We start from the raw sequence: 16,680 nt of genomic DNA, 5'->3' as shown, positions 1-16,680 counted from the left end.
GTTATAGGGTCTAATAGGGCATAACAAAACAACTTCTTTATTCTTTTTTTTTCTCAATTTTATTTTAAACATTAAATAGGACTTTATCATTAGAAATTTCCCCACTAGAAGCTAGACATTAGTTACTGAAAATCCTCCCTCCCAACAAAACATGTCTAGTGTACAACATATGAAGTGTAGACAAAGATTCTTCAGACAAATTAACAATTTATCCTTAAAAAGAGTTGACTTTAAAGTATTTGGAAAAAGAAAAAAAAACATTTCCATTATATTGTAAAGTAGATTTGTAAAGCTCAAGGTATATGTAAGACACATGAAAAATATATATACACAAAAAAAAAACACCCACAATAAGTCCCACAAGAAAACATGATACTTTGCCTTTCATTCACCATTGGTATTTGAATTATTCTCCTTAATATAATGGAAGGAAATAAAACTAAAAGTGGATATATATATATGGAGAAGAGTTGTTTTCCACCTACTATATAGGAATAATTGTCAATAATAGAGTTGACATATATTTTATTTATTTATACCATAATGAGCACTTTAAATGCGTGAATAGAGTTATCTGATCTCTGTTATTGGTAGGAAGTGACAGGTATCCCACGGAACTAGTCGAGGAATGAACACTTTAGAATGTGCCTCTTGTGGACAAAGTTATTTGATGGCATGTTGTTGATGGATGTGGCAGACCAGGTATCTCATGGAATTAGCTGTGATATACATACGCAAAAGCTGGCGCGAACCCGAAAGTCATAAAAAAATTAATGTGGAAATATTGCACCAATTTGTACTATTTTCATTCACAATCTCTATATGTTTTTCGCTCTCCTTAAATAAGTCGAACCTCTTTTTTAGTCGCCCTTTACAACAATCAACAATCACTACACAAACGACAAATAAGCGATGGATAACTCTTATCGTTTATTAGCAAAAGATAATTGTTGATTATATTATTAATGACGGATTAGTAACATATTACAAAAAGACATGTTAGCTACAAATTATTTTGTTTAACGACAAATTTCATAGCTAATTATTTCTATATTTTTGCAGTGAGGTTGCATATGGAGAAAAATAGATTTTTTGAACGCTTTTCACTTTTAGTAAATTTAAATAAGTATTTAAGGATGCAAAGTTATGTTTTTAGTTCAAGGAGTTCTTTTTCTGGTCAGGCAATTTGTCTTTTATTTTTTATATATAATAAGATCACAACTTTCAAGTGATATTCCTAATCAACCTTGGCTTTTAGGCATGTCTAGGACATAAAAAAAGAAAAAGTAGCATGACAAATTTATTTAGTTAAATATAAAGTTTTTCATGTTTGATATTCATATTGAGGTTCGATTGAATTTGAATTCATATTAAAAAATTCTACTTTGGAGATAAAACATTCACTAACAAAGATGACTCAAACATGACTCTCATCTTAAGAATAAAAAAATACTTACTAGTCTATTACCTCATGAAGTAATATATATAATATTTAAATGAATATTTCTAACTTTTTGACATGAATTGTTGAGAAATTTGCATGACAAGACCAAGAAATGCAATATAACTTTCAAAAGGATAAGAAAAAAAAAGTATTTATATTCAACTATATAAATTAGTAGAAAAGAGACCTCTACCCTAAATTTGTCTGTTTTAGACTTAAAAAGGGTCTCTTACCAAACCAATAACCTAGAGATATTTATAATAAAGTCCTAATTAAAAAGAAACTTTAATTTAAGTATTTGTCTGAGCTCCATCTTGAAAAAAATAAAAGTATATTTGTCTAGCTAGGTCAAAGCCCTATTATATTATTATTAGATTAATCGAAATATAAATGAAATAAACGTAAAATAAAATTACTATTATATTATATTCTTTATACTATTTTAATTGTACATTGTAAGATCTATCACCACTTAAAGATAAATTATACATTTTAATTCTTTATACTATTAGATTAATTTAATATTTAAAAATTTATACTATAAATCATATATTTTTATATTAATATGATAAAAATATATAATATTAATTAAAATTCATATAATTTAACTATCAAAAAGTGAAATCAACAAATAAATATAATGATTTTTTTTAATAGAGCATATACAAGAAAAAATACGACATATAATTTGAGATGGCGGTGCGGAAGGGAGTATATATTATTATGACAAACAATTACTCATGCTAGATCTTGAAAATCACACTAACGCACGTGACTTGTGGCAGTATTTTCAGCAGAACTTTATATTAAGTTTTCACGTTATTATATTATGGACCATTTTATTCTTTTTATTTTTTCTTTAAATTAATTAATTGCTTCTTTTTTTCTTTTTAAATTTTAAAATTTTTGCCTATTCGTACTAGTCAAGGGACATTTTAGATTTGTCTGCCAGCTCATCATCCACGTCAGAAAGCTAAAAAATGACGTGTCTTTGTCTGTAATTTCTGACACAATCGTTTTCTCTTTTAAGAATGTTTTCCTTGCTTTAAAGGAAAGCCACAAATTATGAAATTCAAAAAATATTTTAAAAAGTGTGGATCCTATTTGACTAATTTATTTTAAAATAAATTTTGGTATTATAATCATAATTTTTATTTGATCAATGTTCTAAAAGTGTTTTTCGAGAAAAAGACATTTATTTAGTTTCTGTAAAAATAACTTATGCTATTATAGTATTTTACTTAAAAGGGATTTTTTTATTTCTACAAATGTGATTGAACACCTCAATTATCTAAAATAAACGTTTATTTAAACAAAATTAAATACTTTTGACTTTTTAAAAATTTGGTCAAAAACATGCTATTATAGATGACTCCTAAAATAACATGTGGAGTTATTGTGAATTCTTTTTGTAACCATTTTATTCATATTTGTTCTTGTAATTCGAGTTTAAGATTATATTTTAGCTAGCTATAATTATTTTGATCGACCAATCAAATATATATCTCACCCTTTAAAGTATATAATGTTCAATCTGAGAGATGTGATTTTGTATATTGATTTCGTCCAAATTAAGTCTAGATAAATATATCATAATTTATAGCTATGATTTATTTCCTTTTCAAGAAAAGTAGCTAGCTAGATATGATATAAATAATTTCATGATTTATTATGGGATTATATGAGGAAACTTTTATTATAAGTTAGGCAAAGGTGTGTATCGTACGTGTAATATAATTTCTAATACTTATAAATATATATATATATATATATCATGATTTCCATGCACTAATAAATATTTGCATAGTTCGTAAGTTTTACTTATATAATATGTACTAGTCATGACGAAAAATATGTCAGGTACAGTACACATGTCCGATATTTATTTCAATTTAAAAAATCAAGAAATAATTTATTGCTGAACTATCTTCTACCTATTTTACACTTATTTTTCAATGAGTAAAATGTGATATAATAAAATTATTGTTTTATGTGTTGCTTCTTAAGAAACACGTACATAATTAAATATGGATAAGTAAAGACGATCGGAGAGAGTAATTTCAAAGTAACAAACATATGAGTTAGGTATTGTGAGAAAGTAATAATAGAAGGAAGTACTAATTTTTGTTCCCCCTAGATTTGTATGGTTGTTACATAAATAGGAAAAAGATAAACAAAATCTGATGAGAATCCCTTTTGTGTCCCTCTAATAAATACATAACAGAATTTAATTCCTGCCAAATTTTAATAGTACTATAAAGTATGAAAAGGGAATGTTGTTGCCTTCTCCTTCTGTGGAGTATTTTGAGTGACATTCAATTAAAAGTATAAAAAATTAATTATATGTATATAATTTAGATAAATATTATAAATAGAGCGAATAAGTGTAAAGGATAGAGGAGGAGGTGCTGAGGGAGTGAGGTCGAGGGTTGGGGGTTCAAGGTGGGGACGTGAGGTGAGGGGTCGAGGTGGGGTGGGGTGAGGGCGTGCACAAGATGTTTAGAGGCGAGGAGATGATAATATATAAGGGTGAAATGCTATTTATGAAACTTTAATTTTTTACTTTCGCTAAAAAGTCATTTTTCTAAGTTTTAAGTTAATTTTTTTTTACAGATAAAATGTTATCTATGATATTGACTAACCAAAAAAGGGAAAGTTTCCTCCATACCCAACACTTCGAAGTATACACTCATTAATCATAATTAAATAATAAAACTCTGTATCTATGTGTGAACAAAAATCATGCATAACAGTGGAACCACAATTATTATTGAAGTAGGTTCATATAAACCGTTCATTTGAATTTCCTTAGTCAGAAAATCATGTCACATAAATTAGAGGACATAAAGCATATTTTGATACATATACAAATATTTGAATCTCCTCGACACAAGGGGAATTTTCATTATAGTATTAGAGGTAGTTCAAAATTGTTTACAACATTTCTGAATTACCTCATCAATTTTTTTATTTATTTTACCATTGATTATATATTTATTAATTTAATGTAAATATCGAGTCTGGATGGAGAACGAATGAGACTCATTTGATTGAATATATTTATTCACCCTCCCCTTTCCCTTTTAGTCCCCACAAAATGTAAGATTCACATTCACACAACAAGAAGATCTTCACCACCTTTATTCCTCTCTTTGGAATTTTCTTTCCATATGGGATTTCACTTTCATGCCAGACACACAATAGGAAGGAAGATAATATAGAATATATTTTTCCTATATATTATCATGAATTTTTGGGAGAGAGCGACTTCTTTCGTATTCATTCGATTTTGAGGTCATCATTTAAGTTATATCCCATAATATATATATAAAAAAATAGTCGTAACAATTTTAGACATGTGAGTGAAGTTACCTATAGTTGTTGACACCCAATTTTGACCCTCCACAATATAAATTAATCATTTCGAGCTTCTTCAATTTCAAATGATTTAAAATAATTAGTTTTATAAAATTTCCAAAAAATTAATAATAGTTTGCAAGATTTTTAAATAGTTTGTCACTTTTCATAAATCTCAGATGATATATATGTTTTACATAATTATTTATATAATTAGTATATTTTATGATTATTCGAAAATCATCTCAAAAAAAGATTTTATATTTTAAATATTAGGGATGGTTATAATTTTCAATTAATGAGTTTTATAAATACTTTCAAGCCATGTTTAAAGTAATTTTATCATTTTTTAATAAATATGTATATTTTTGCAATCACATTATTTTGTAAATATTTGAAAATCATCGCAAAAGATTTTACATTTTAGTTAAATATTTTATTAATTTACTTTAAATTATAGTTATAATTTTGAGTTAATTAGTTTTGTAATTGAATTAACTAGTTTATAATTAAGTTAATTATTTCGTTAAATTTAAGAAGCTCGTTAATTAATTTTTTTTAAATTCATCTTGATTGAGAGTTGGCCGAATTTAACTAAATTCCATTTGGCCACAATTTAAATTCATTTTGGTCATTTGTTTAACTATCATTTTTGCCAATACCTCAAACCCATCTAAGACTCAAAATTGGGCCTATTTATCAGCCCAATTCCAATTCAATACCCATTTTCCTCNATATTAGGGATGGTTATAGTTTTGAGTTAATGAGTTTTATGAAATTCTAAATACTTTCAAGCTATGTTTAAAGTAATTTTATCATTTTTTTTTATAAATATGTATATTTTGCAATCACGTTAGTTTATAAATATTTGAAAATCATCACAAAGGATTTTACATTTTAGTTAAATATTTTATTAATTTACTTTAAATTATAGTTATAATTTTGAGTTAATTAGTTTTGTAATTGAATTAATTAGTTTATAATTAAGTTAATTATTATTATTATTTTTATTTTATTTCGTTAAATTTAAGAAGCTCGTTAATTAATTTTGTTTAAATTCATCTTGATTGAGAGTTGGCCGAATTTAACTAAATTCCATTTGGCCACAATTTAAATTCATTTTGGTCATTTGTTTAACTATCATTTTTGCCAATACCTCAAACCCATCTAAGACTCAAAATTGGGCCTATTTATCAGCCCAATTCCAATTCAATACCCATTTTCCTCATACATTACAGCAGCCCATCTCATTTTCATTTTTCAAATTCCATTCTTCCAATCCACTTCAAACTAATTCCCAGCCGACCCAACCCTTTTCCCTTCTGACCCGGCCCAATCCAATTAAAAAAAAAAAAAACCCAGTAAATGTTAACCTTCATAAAGCAGCGTGCAAAACCAGACGACCCCACCCCTGTTGCCCTTCTTCTTCGCAGAACCCGACGCCAGACGAAATCCCAACGGAAATTGCGCTGCAAACCCAAAAATCTCGCCCAACTACCCTGCAAAACCCATACCCTAGTAACCCTAACGTCAAACCTTCACGTCCCCTTTTGCCCTTTTTCCCGGAATTCAGCTTTTTCCCCATCCCCTTCCACTGTTATCTGGAAAAGGGGCAGAGGAGTCCGAAATTCAAAAAAAAAAAAAGGTGTTGCCCGTTTCCTCCCCCAATTTCTAGTCCTAAATCTTCTTCTATATATTCATCTCATTTAGTCATTGTTGAGGAGATACAACTTAAGGCCGGGTACCACCGAAGCACACAAATCTTTTATTAAGAAATAGGAGTCTTTGGATAGTAAAAAGAGTTTTCCAGAGGGATACATTTTTTTGTTGTTTTCGAGCCGTTGGTTCATTGGAGTTCGCCAAAGCTCATCCCATTTGTGGTCGTAGATAGCTCGCGTCTGCTCATTCGTCTCGGAACGCTGCACTCCAAAGGGTAATACTCATTCTGTTCGTATCTTTGGTTTCATGATATGCTGGTCATTTGGCTTTATTGTATGAGACATTGAAATGTTGAAAGTTCATATTTGTTTCAATTGCAAATCAGTGGAGTTTTGCTTGATAGCGTTTGTTGGTAGTTAGAATCGTTGACTCGATTTTGATTCTCTAAAGTTGGGTGAATCTCTGTCTCGTTCAGTTTGGAATAGTTTGGCATTTATTTGATTTCGACTTTGATCGTATTGGCTATTGACCTGTTTTCTTTAATAACTGATTGTGTTTTCTTTTGGTTCTTAACTTGATCGGATTGATGTCTATGTCTCTTGGTAACAATCCATGATTTACATCTTTAAATGTCAAAATAGCTACCCCTCGGCTGTAAGCGATCTGCTTGTTCCCTCATTTGGTTTCAATTTTATTTCTTGTCATGGTTTAAATGTTCGATTTTCGGACGGTTGTTTCTCATGTCACTTCTCTATCGTATATGATATTAGCATTTCCCGACTTACCCATTTAGACTTGTTGTTATTCTTTAAGTTAAATGCTCTATAAAAAAAAAATGGTTTCCTTCCCTGTTTAATGTCCATCCCTATTTCAAAATTTAGTCATCGCTTGGTAATCTTTTCTTGATGCCTGTGTTTTTTTTTCCTATTTTTTTTAGTTTAGCATGGATTGTTGACATAGTTATTTTGGCTCCTCATGCCCCTGGGTTCTATCTGTGTACATATATGCTTACTCATTTAGCGGTAGTGTTAGCATATTAGGGGATTTGGATATGCAGTTAATATATAATTTGTTGTGGACATATTATAGTGTTTATGCATTTAGTATCAACTAAATTTGTCCTAACTTTCTTAACCTTAATCGTTGGTGGCATTTGTTAGCTTGCATTAGTTTATCAAATAGGTTAGATAGTATACGCATTATTGTGGAAATTAAGTGCTATAAGTAACCATTTGTTTTATCATTAGCATGGCTTGGGTCTTTGGAATTTGTGCTTCTTGCCTAGATCTATATTGTTTAATTCAAACGAGCCAATTGTCGTATATTAGTTTAAGAGTTGCTATGATTCATCTTAGGTATAATTGTTGCTCTATTATTTTCGGATGCTAATTGTTATTATCATTTTGTTGCATGTGATACCGTCCGAGTCCTCTTGGACTTCATTTGTCTTCCCTCCACATTTCAAGAGGGCCATGGAAGCCCAAAATTCTTTTATTGAGTCAGCCAACTTTGAGAAATCGAAGAACAAGTCTTTGTAGTTGACGTACAGGTCTCGGAACGCAGAAAAGGGGGCTGTATACATCAATATACACCGATATACAACTGATGTATACCAAAAACGGAAATTGGGTAAATCCCAAAGTGGCAGCGAATTTAGGCCCAAGAGAGGCCCAAATTCAATTTCCTCTTTACCTAACTTATTTAATTGTGTGATTATTCGTTTATCTAATTCTTTTTTTATTGCGATTTAATTTAATTAAATTCCCCAAAAGATTAACCATATTCTTTATGTTAGTTTTCTTTAAAAATAATTCATTCTTATTAACTCTTATACTTATTCAAATATTTTTTTTTAAGTCAAAACTTTCACTTATCTTTAATTAGATTAAGATAATTTCTTGGTTTATCTACCAAGTGGGTTCGAATTATTATTTCTAAAAAAAAATGACGTAAACAAATTTTAACTAATCTAATTTTGTTAAATTCCCAATTGACCGAGTTGTTTCAATTAAGATCCTATTTGCTAAATAAAAAAAAAAAATTGAAAATTATTCTTTATTTAACTATTTTTATCAAAAGTTAATCGAATATCGTAAAATATTATATATTTTCATGTTAAATCATTTCCCTAAATTTTTTATTTTTTTTAGATATGTTCTTTAAGGGTCTTCTTCACTTAAATCACTTTCTTCACTCATTTCAATTGTTCTAAGTTAAAGTATTTTTTTTTTCTCTAATAAACTTTAAAAAATGCTAGTGAGAACCTTTTCAATTGATTAATAATAATAATAATAATAATAATAATATATATATATATATATATATATATATACTTACTTAGTTTTTCCCAAAAAGTTTAGTCAATTAATAGGAAATGATTTTCATGTTTTAAATTATTAAATTGGTTTAAAACGAATTAAATACATTCTAGTTAATCTAGTTTTACTAAAATTCTAATCACTTGTATTTTGAGTCAAATGTTTCATTTTGGATCCCTTCCTCTAAAATAAAATAAAATGCGGCATTTATTTAATTATTTTTCTCAAAGGTAATCGAATATTGTAAGTTATTATTTGTTATGTTAAATCATTATTTTCCTTAAAATAGTCAAATACATTTTAGTCAAGTCGCAGGTCAACCGCATGTTAGCGGGCACTTCGAATGCTTAAACCCTTCTCGAAGTGTAAATTGAACCCCGAACCCTCTTTGGTATTTTCAAATGATTTTTTCTGTTTAAATCTTTGAAAATTATAAGTTTTCTTAATTTCTTTAAAAAATTAAGTGGCGACTCTTTTCTAAGTATTTTTCTTAAAATATTTTATACTTGGAACATTTCAAAAAGTGATTTTTCTAAAGATAGGAAAATTACGGCATAACACCTATGATTAAAGTTTAGGCAAGGTTCAAGCATTTTAGTCTTTTTCTAAAAAAAAAAAACAACATTTAGTCATATATGAGTAAATGGAGCCATTTTACGTCTAACTTCAGACACCGCAAAGTTATTTCTTAGGTGGATAGATGTGTAAAAGAATTTCTTCAAAAATAGCTACAAATTAAATAGCAGTATCTACATAAGCAATCCCATAGAAAATTGGGAAAATTGTATGAAATAGCAAACTATTAATTCAAGTTAAATGATACAGCTATAGTTTATTTTATTTGTAATTCGCAGCAAATATCCCTTTTTTGGTCATCTGATTCGGTATACAATTAGCCATTTTATATATTTTGGTATAAAATGTATAAAATGAGTTTGTGTTTATATAAAGCGAGAGAAAATTGTATATACAAATACAAATACGTACATATATTTTCGTTCTATACACTTATAATTATACAAATACAAAACTTATTATACAAATTACAACGTATAAATGAATTTATACAAAACTGAACAATTTGTATAAAATTGGATATATCTAGCGAATTATACAAATGAAAAGTTCCATAGCGTTGTTAATTAGTGTATGAATTGACGCATTATAATTTTCTCTCCAAATGCTCTCAGCGTATGATAGTTAACGTACGCAGGGAAGGTGAAATGGCGAGGGGAAGAGGAAGAAGACGGGGACGAGGTCGGAAAATACCAATAATGACTATAGGAAGCTCAGTAGGGACTCGAGTGGAAGGAGATGAGATAACAGGGCAAGAACAATCCAAAACCCCTACTATGAATGAAGGGGGTGTAACAGAAATGGGAGCATCATCAAGGTCTGAAGTAGCTCGGAGACTGAGCTTAAATTCTCCGCCACCTACTACAGAGATACACGAGAGCTCAGATCTGGAAAATTGTGATGATGGGACAAGGACCAATGGAACAGTACCAGCGGTTGCAGAGGACGAAACACTCCAGAGTAATGAAGCTGAAGGAATTAATGGTGACCAAAGCAAAGGGAAGGAGCGGAATGAAGAATACCAGGAACCATGGGTTAATATGTTCAGGAATAATCGTGCAGCAAACAATGGAATGAATCTGTCCTACATCCCTCCACAAATAGTGAATGGACAAACAATGGTGCAGTTGGAAGGAAAGGAGGTTCAAATTGAAGAAGACAAATGGAAATGTGCACTTATTGCATATGTGATTGGGGAATGCCCTGGGTACAATACCATGAATAGGTATATATCATTGAACTGGGCAGCAGTGGCTAAACCTGCTGTGTACCTACATGAAGAAGGGTATTATATAGTAAAGTTCCAGAATCTCAATGACATGAATGAAATACTGTATACTGGACCTTATACTATCAATAATAGACCGATCATACTAAAACAATGGTGTCCTGATTTTGATTTTGGGAGTGAGTTCTTAACCGAAATACCTCTATGGGTAAATTTCCCCAAATTACCACTTAATTGCTGGGGTGTGGGATCTCTCAGTAGAATTGCTAGTGCTATTGGAGTCCCATTATTTGCTGATGAGTGCACCACACAGCAAACAAGAATTTCATATGCTAGAATGCTCATTGAAGTTAATGTTACTAAGCCTATACCACACCAGATATCAGTTATGAACCCAAATGGAGGAACATTTATGCAAGAAATAGTGTTAGAATGGAGACCACAATATTGTGATAAATGCCAAAAGATTGGACACCAATGCCAAGCAGCTGCACAGGGGGAACCACCAAGGAAGAGAAGACCTTGGAAAAAAGTAACTCAAACTTGGCAATACAAAGGGCCAATCCAACCACAAGAGCAAGTGAGAGAACGGGAACAAGAACCAAAGCAACAGGAGAACAGTTCACATTCCAGTGCTAAGAAGGATAATCAGGAGATAGAGCAGGCACAAGATAATCAAACACCAGGGGAGATTTGTCAGATCAATCTGCGACCAAATGCTGGAGGTAAGCAACTGGATTTCAGTTTTTCCAATTTTCCTGTATTGGCAGCTATACCAACTAGGAATGGTTTTGAAAGCCTCATGCATAGCAAGCTTGCTTCACTACCTATTGATAGAGGTGGAGCCCTCAAATCTTGTTGATGAAGTGGTTATTTTGGAATGTGAGGGGTATGAATAAAAGATATAAGCAGAAGGAGATTAAAGCTTATATACAGAATAACAAAATAAGTATAGCATGTCTAATTGAAACAAGAGTTAAAGAGCCTAATATGAAAGCAACAATCAAAGGAATAGCACCAGGATGGGAGATACTGCATAATTATAATGCAGCATCTAATGGAAGGATATGGGTAATATGGGATGACAACTGGTATGAAACAACTCTAATCAGTAGTACTGCTCAACTAGTACACTGCCAGATCAAGGAGAGAAGTAAAGGACAACAAGTTATGCTCACTGTGGTTTATGGTTTCAATACCATAGAGCAGAGGAAAAATCTATGGCTAGAACTGAATTCATTGGCACAAGGCATCACTCAATCATGGCTCATTGCAGGGGATTTTAATGCTTTACTATCACCACAGGATAGACTAGATGGTGCTCCTGTGACCCTCAATGAAATGAGGGATTTTGCAGAATATGTGAAAGACATTGGTGTCACTGAATTACAATGGAAGGGGAACTACTATACTTGGACTAACAAGCAACAGGGCACTGATAGAATCTCAAGCAGGATTGATAGAGTGTTTGGGAATGATGAATGGATGGAAAAATGGGGACATGTTTGTACTGAGTATGGGGTCCCAGGCATATCAGATCATTGCCCCATGCAAATCTTATTGCAAACAACTCAGCAATGTGTGAAAGTGAACTTCAAGTTCTTTAATGTGTGGACTGAACATGAGTCTTTCATGGGCTTAGTGGAGAGTATATGGAAGCAGGGGTATGACAAAGATAGCATGAAGAAGGTATGGTGCAAACTAATGGCCCTTCAACCAATTTTAAGGCAACTAAATAGAAAAGAATTCAAATACATTAGCCAGCAGATTGAGAAGGCTAGAGTTCAACTTACCAGAATTCAAGAACAATTATATTGCCAGGCAAATGATGAATTAATTGGTCAGGAGAAAGAGATTTTGTTGAAGCTGGAGAAGTGGTCAATGATAGAGGAAAGTGCATTAAGACAGAAATCAAGGATAAATTGGATCCAGTTGGGGGATGCAAACAATAAGTATTTTAGTGCAATTATAAAGGAGAGAAATCAGAGGAAACAGATCAGAGGTATAACTTCATTAGAAGGACAGATGTTGTATGATCCACAAGAGATTCAAAATGAGTTTGTACTGTTTTATAAAAGTCTGATGGGAACTTTAGCTCTTAAACTTCTAGCTATAGATGTGCAAGTAATGAAAAGAGGGCCCATCTTGACAAAGCAGCAAAGGATTCAGTTATGTGCTGATATAACAGAAAAAGAGATTTATGCAGGATTGCAGTCTATTGGGAATGATAAAGCTCCAGGTATAGATGGTTATAATGCATTCTTTTTTAAGTATACTTGGAAGACCATAAAAAATGATATTATTGAGGCTGTCCAAAGCTTCTTCAAAACTGGTCAAATGCACAAACCTGTCAATTGCACCTTAGTAACTCTTATCCCTAAGGTGCAAAGCCCCACAACTGTGAAAGAGTATAGGCCAATTGCTTGTTGTACTGTGCTGTATAAAATCATTTCTAAAGTAATGACAAAAAGATTGCATGATGTGATTCATACTGTCATTTGTGATAGCCAAGCTGGGTTCATACCAGGGAGGAAGATATCAGACAATATATTGCTAGCTCATGAATTGGTTAAAGCTTATACTAGGAAGAATATATCTCCCAGAAGCATGCTAAAAATTGATCTTCAAAAAGCCTATGATTCAGTGGAGTGGGACTATTTGGAGCAAGTAATGAATGGATTGGGATTTCCTGCTATGTTTATTCAGTGGGTAATGAATTGTGTGAGATCAGTGAACTATTCTATAGTGGAGAATGGGCAGACTACTCAGAGTTTTCCAGCAGCTAAAGGGCTCAGACAAGGAGACCCAATGTCCCCATTTCTATTTGCTATAGCTATGGAATACCTTAGTAGACTACTCAAGGGACTCAAAGAAGAGAAAACATTCAAGTATCATCCAAAATGCTCTAAACTGGACATCACTCATTTATGTTTTGCAGATGACTTGTTAATATTCTCTAGAAGAGATCTCAATTCTGTCCAGGCCCTCCAAAGATGTTTCTCAAAGTTCTCACAAGCCTCAGGATTGCAAGCAAATCTCAATAAGAGCTCAATTTATTGTGGGGGAGTCCAGCTAGAAGTGAGGCAACAAATCACCCATCAACTTGGTTACAAAATGGAAGAACTACCTTTTAAGTATCTTGGGGTGCCTTTGTCAACCAAGAAACTGACAGTAGTCCAGTGGTATCCTCTCATTGAAAAAATCATGACAAGGATTAACTCATGGACAGCTAGGAAATTATCATATTCGGGTAGAACACAATTGGTACAGACTGTGTTATTTGGGGTGCAATCTTATTGGGCACAATTGTTCATCATTCCTGCAAAAATAATCAAACTGATTGAGGGGCTATGTAGAAGCTATTTGTGGTCAGGTGTGGGATATGTTACTAAAAAGGCCCTGGTAGCTTGGGAGAGAGTGTGTTGTCCTAAATCTGCAGGAGGAATGGGATTGATTAATATGCAAGTCTGGAACAAAGCTGCAGTGGCCAAATTATGTTGGGATTTAGCAAATAAAGAGGACAAGCTTTGGATCAAATGGATACATACATACTATATAAAGGGGCAGAGCATATGGCAAGATAAACAAGCCAGCTGGATGATAAGGAAAGTAATGAGTGCTAAACATACAATTGATCAAATCCATCTGATACAGGGAAAGAAAAGGAGTATGATCAGGCAGATTTATCTGTATATGATAGGGGAACTGCAAAGGCCTGACTGGAAATGCCTCATGTTCAACAATGCAGCAAGGCCAAAAGCTTACTTCACAATGTGGCTTATGCTTAACAAGAAGTTAGTAACGGTTGACAGGCTAGCTAAATGGGGCGTGGAAATAAATAAGACTTGCATCTTATGCAAGAGAGCAGAAGAGACTATAGAGCATCTGATCATCCAATGTCAATTTGCTAGGAAGCTATGGGAAAGGTTGTTTACATGGAGTCATCACCTTAGTGTAGTACCAATGACATGGGGACAGTTTATACAGTGGAGTATTCGCCATGGGAAGGGGAAGACTAAAACAACTCAAATTTTCAAGATTATATTGGCTGAAGGAGTGTATGGGCTGTGGATTGAGAGGAACAACAGAATTTTCGAGAAAAAGAGCAAACTGGAGGAAAATGTAGCCAAAGAGATAGCCTATGTGACTATTGCTCGAGCTCCAGCTAGTATTAAAAAGGATGTAAATGAATTTAAATTCTGAGTAATAGGATGTAGTGTTAGAGGGCGGTTTCATGTTTTAATTTTGAGAACAAAGCATGCTGTGATAGCTGCTTGAATTGTAATGTTTTTGTCTCTGGTAATTAATAAAATGTTAGTTACCAAAAAAAAAAAAAGTTTCATAGCAAACATAAAATTTGCTATGGAGCGCAATTATGCAAACTATAGCTATAACATACAAATATGATTTTTATGTTTGGTATATGTGAAAGTTGCTCTAGAAAATTTACGTCAAAAAGTGGTCACTAAGCGCTATTTCTACAATTTTATCTCAATGACTTTTGAAGGCCCAATGTAGAAGACGGCCCATTTAGTGTAATTGATGTACGTTTTACTCATAAATCCAACCCAATTTCTCTTTCTCTAACCAAGTGTCTCCAACCTCATTGACACTACTATAGTACTAACAAAAACGTGACTTGTTGAGTTGTTGTGACAAAATAAAGAAATATGAATTTACTACTAAATTTGCAACAAATTTGAGTAATGAACATTTAAAATAGTACTCCCTCCGTCCCATTTTATATGTCATCCCTTTCTATAAATAGCTGGACCACAATACTTGTCATTTTATAAAATTTATGCATAAATTACCATATTTTGCCAATTATACCCTTGATAGAATAGTTAATTAGTCTTGTCATTTATTAATAAAGTTGACTTAAGAAAGCATTAAATAAGGATAGAAGGGTAAAATTACATCATATCTTAATGCAAGTGCAAAGTAAAAAGGTGACATATAAAATGGAACGGAGGGAATATTAATAATACAACAATAAAACTTTTGTTGTTTATTCTTGTTACATTACTCTCAAACACAACTATTTCAACATTAATTTCAAAATATATAATTGCATTCAATTCACACTATAACATATTAGTACTTAATCAAACATATGAAAACTTTAATCCAGATCCTTGAAACTTTTCTTCAATGATATGATTGAGTTTATCACTCATCTCTGTAGTAAAATAATTTCTCCAATCTCCAATTTCTCCTCGACGAAAGAACACTTTATTTCCCTCTCCAGTTGACAACTTTCCATTTGTATTCACCTCCAAATTTCTCAAATTCTCAAAGCTGCACATTCTTAATATTTCATTCAGCACTCCACAATTTTCTTCCTCCATAGAGAATGGACATTCCAAATATTCAGCCAAGCGTTTAAGCTGAATTTTTGGTTTCTCTTTAATTTCTTCATACATCAAGAAAAACACCTTGTTAGGATTTTCTATGCTTTGTTTCCAATAATCCAACACGTGATTCCAAAAAGGACCATAAAGGCTCAACCCCTCACAAAAAAGATCAAACATTTCATGTATGGAATTGGTATCTTTGTGATGAAGTCTTAAATTGTTCGCAAAATGCCACATAGAAATAAAAGTGTCCTTAGGATTCCTACATAAGTAAATAAGTTTGGTTCTTGAATCCATGACTGATTTTGGCAATGAAGCAAAAGGCACATGAGTTGCCAAGAGTCTAGGTGAAGTGAAAGTTGAAAAATCAGGAACTTGACCATCAACATAGAGTGTATGCTCCAAGAATGGAACAAGAACATGAGGGTTATTGACAAGTAAAGGGTGATTAGGTTCAAACATAGGATGTTTCACTCGATTTATCAGAGCGAATAAAAGTGATTTTAACCAAGTAGTTCCTGATTTTGGAGTTGTAACAAGAATGACATCACTATCTTCAGCTTGAAATTGTTGTTGACATGCAATCACACCTTGAAGCAATCTAGGTGGTGTCCAACAACCTTGATAATTGTAGATATATGACCCAACCCATCCTTTTTCTTTTGGTAGGATAGAGAGCAATTTCTTACACTCTTCACTTAGGCTATCCTCTTGTAAATATTTGGGAGGAGAAGTTGTCAT

The 16,680-nt window shown here is 32.0% G+C and overlaps 1 protein-coding gene across 1 annotated transcript; it reads right to left on the bottom strand.

Moving 5' to 3' along the window:
- Positions 1-15,570: 15,570 nt before the first annotated feature.
- On the bottom strand, positions 15,571-16,680 carry LOC125867921 (cytosolic sulfotransferase 12-like). Its single transcript, XM_049548508.1, has one exon. It carries the CDS (start codon positions 16,678-16,680, stop codon positions 15,691-15,693), a length of 990 nt encoding a protein of 329 aa, XP_049404465.1. The 3' UTR covers positions 15,571-15,690.

Source organism: Solanum stenotomum, chromosome 6 (assembly GCF_019186545.1).
Source record: "Solanum stenotomum isolate F172 chromosome 6, ASM1918654v1, whole genome shotgun sequence".
NCBI lineage: Eukaryota > Viridiplantae > Streptophyta > Magnoliopsida > Solanales > Solanaceae > Solanum > Solanum stenotomum.
This window is presented reverse-complemented; position numbering and strand designations above follow the sequence as displayed.

Excerpts from the sequence above, each read along its gene's own strand:
- LOC125867921 (XM_049548508.1), bottom strand. The coding sequence starts at position 16,680 with ATGACAACTTCTCCTCCCAAATATTTACAAGAGGATAGCCTAAGTGAA.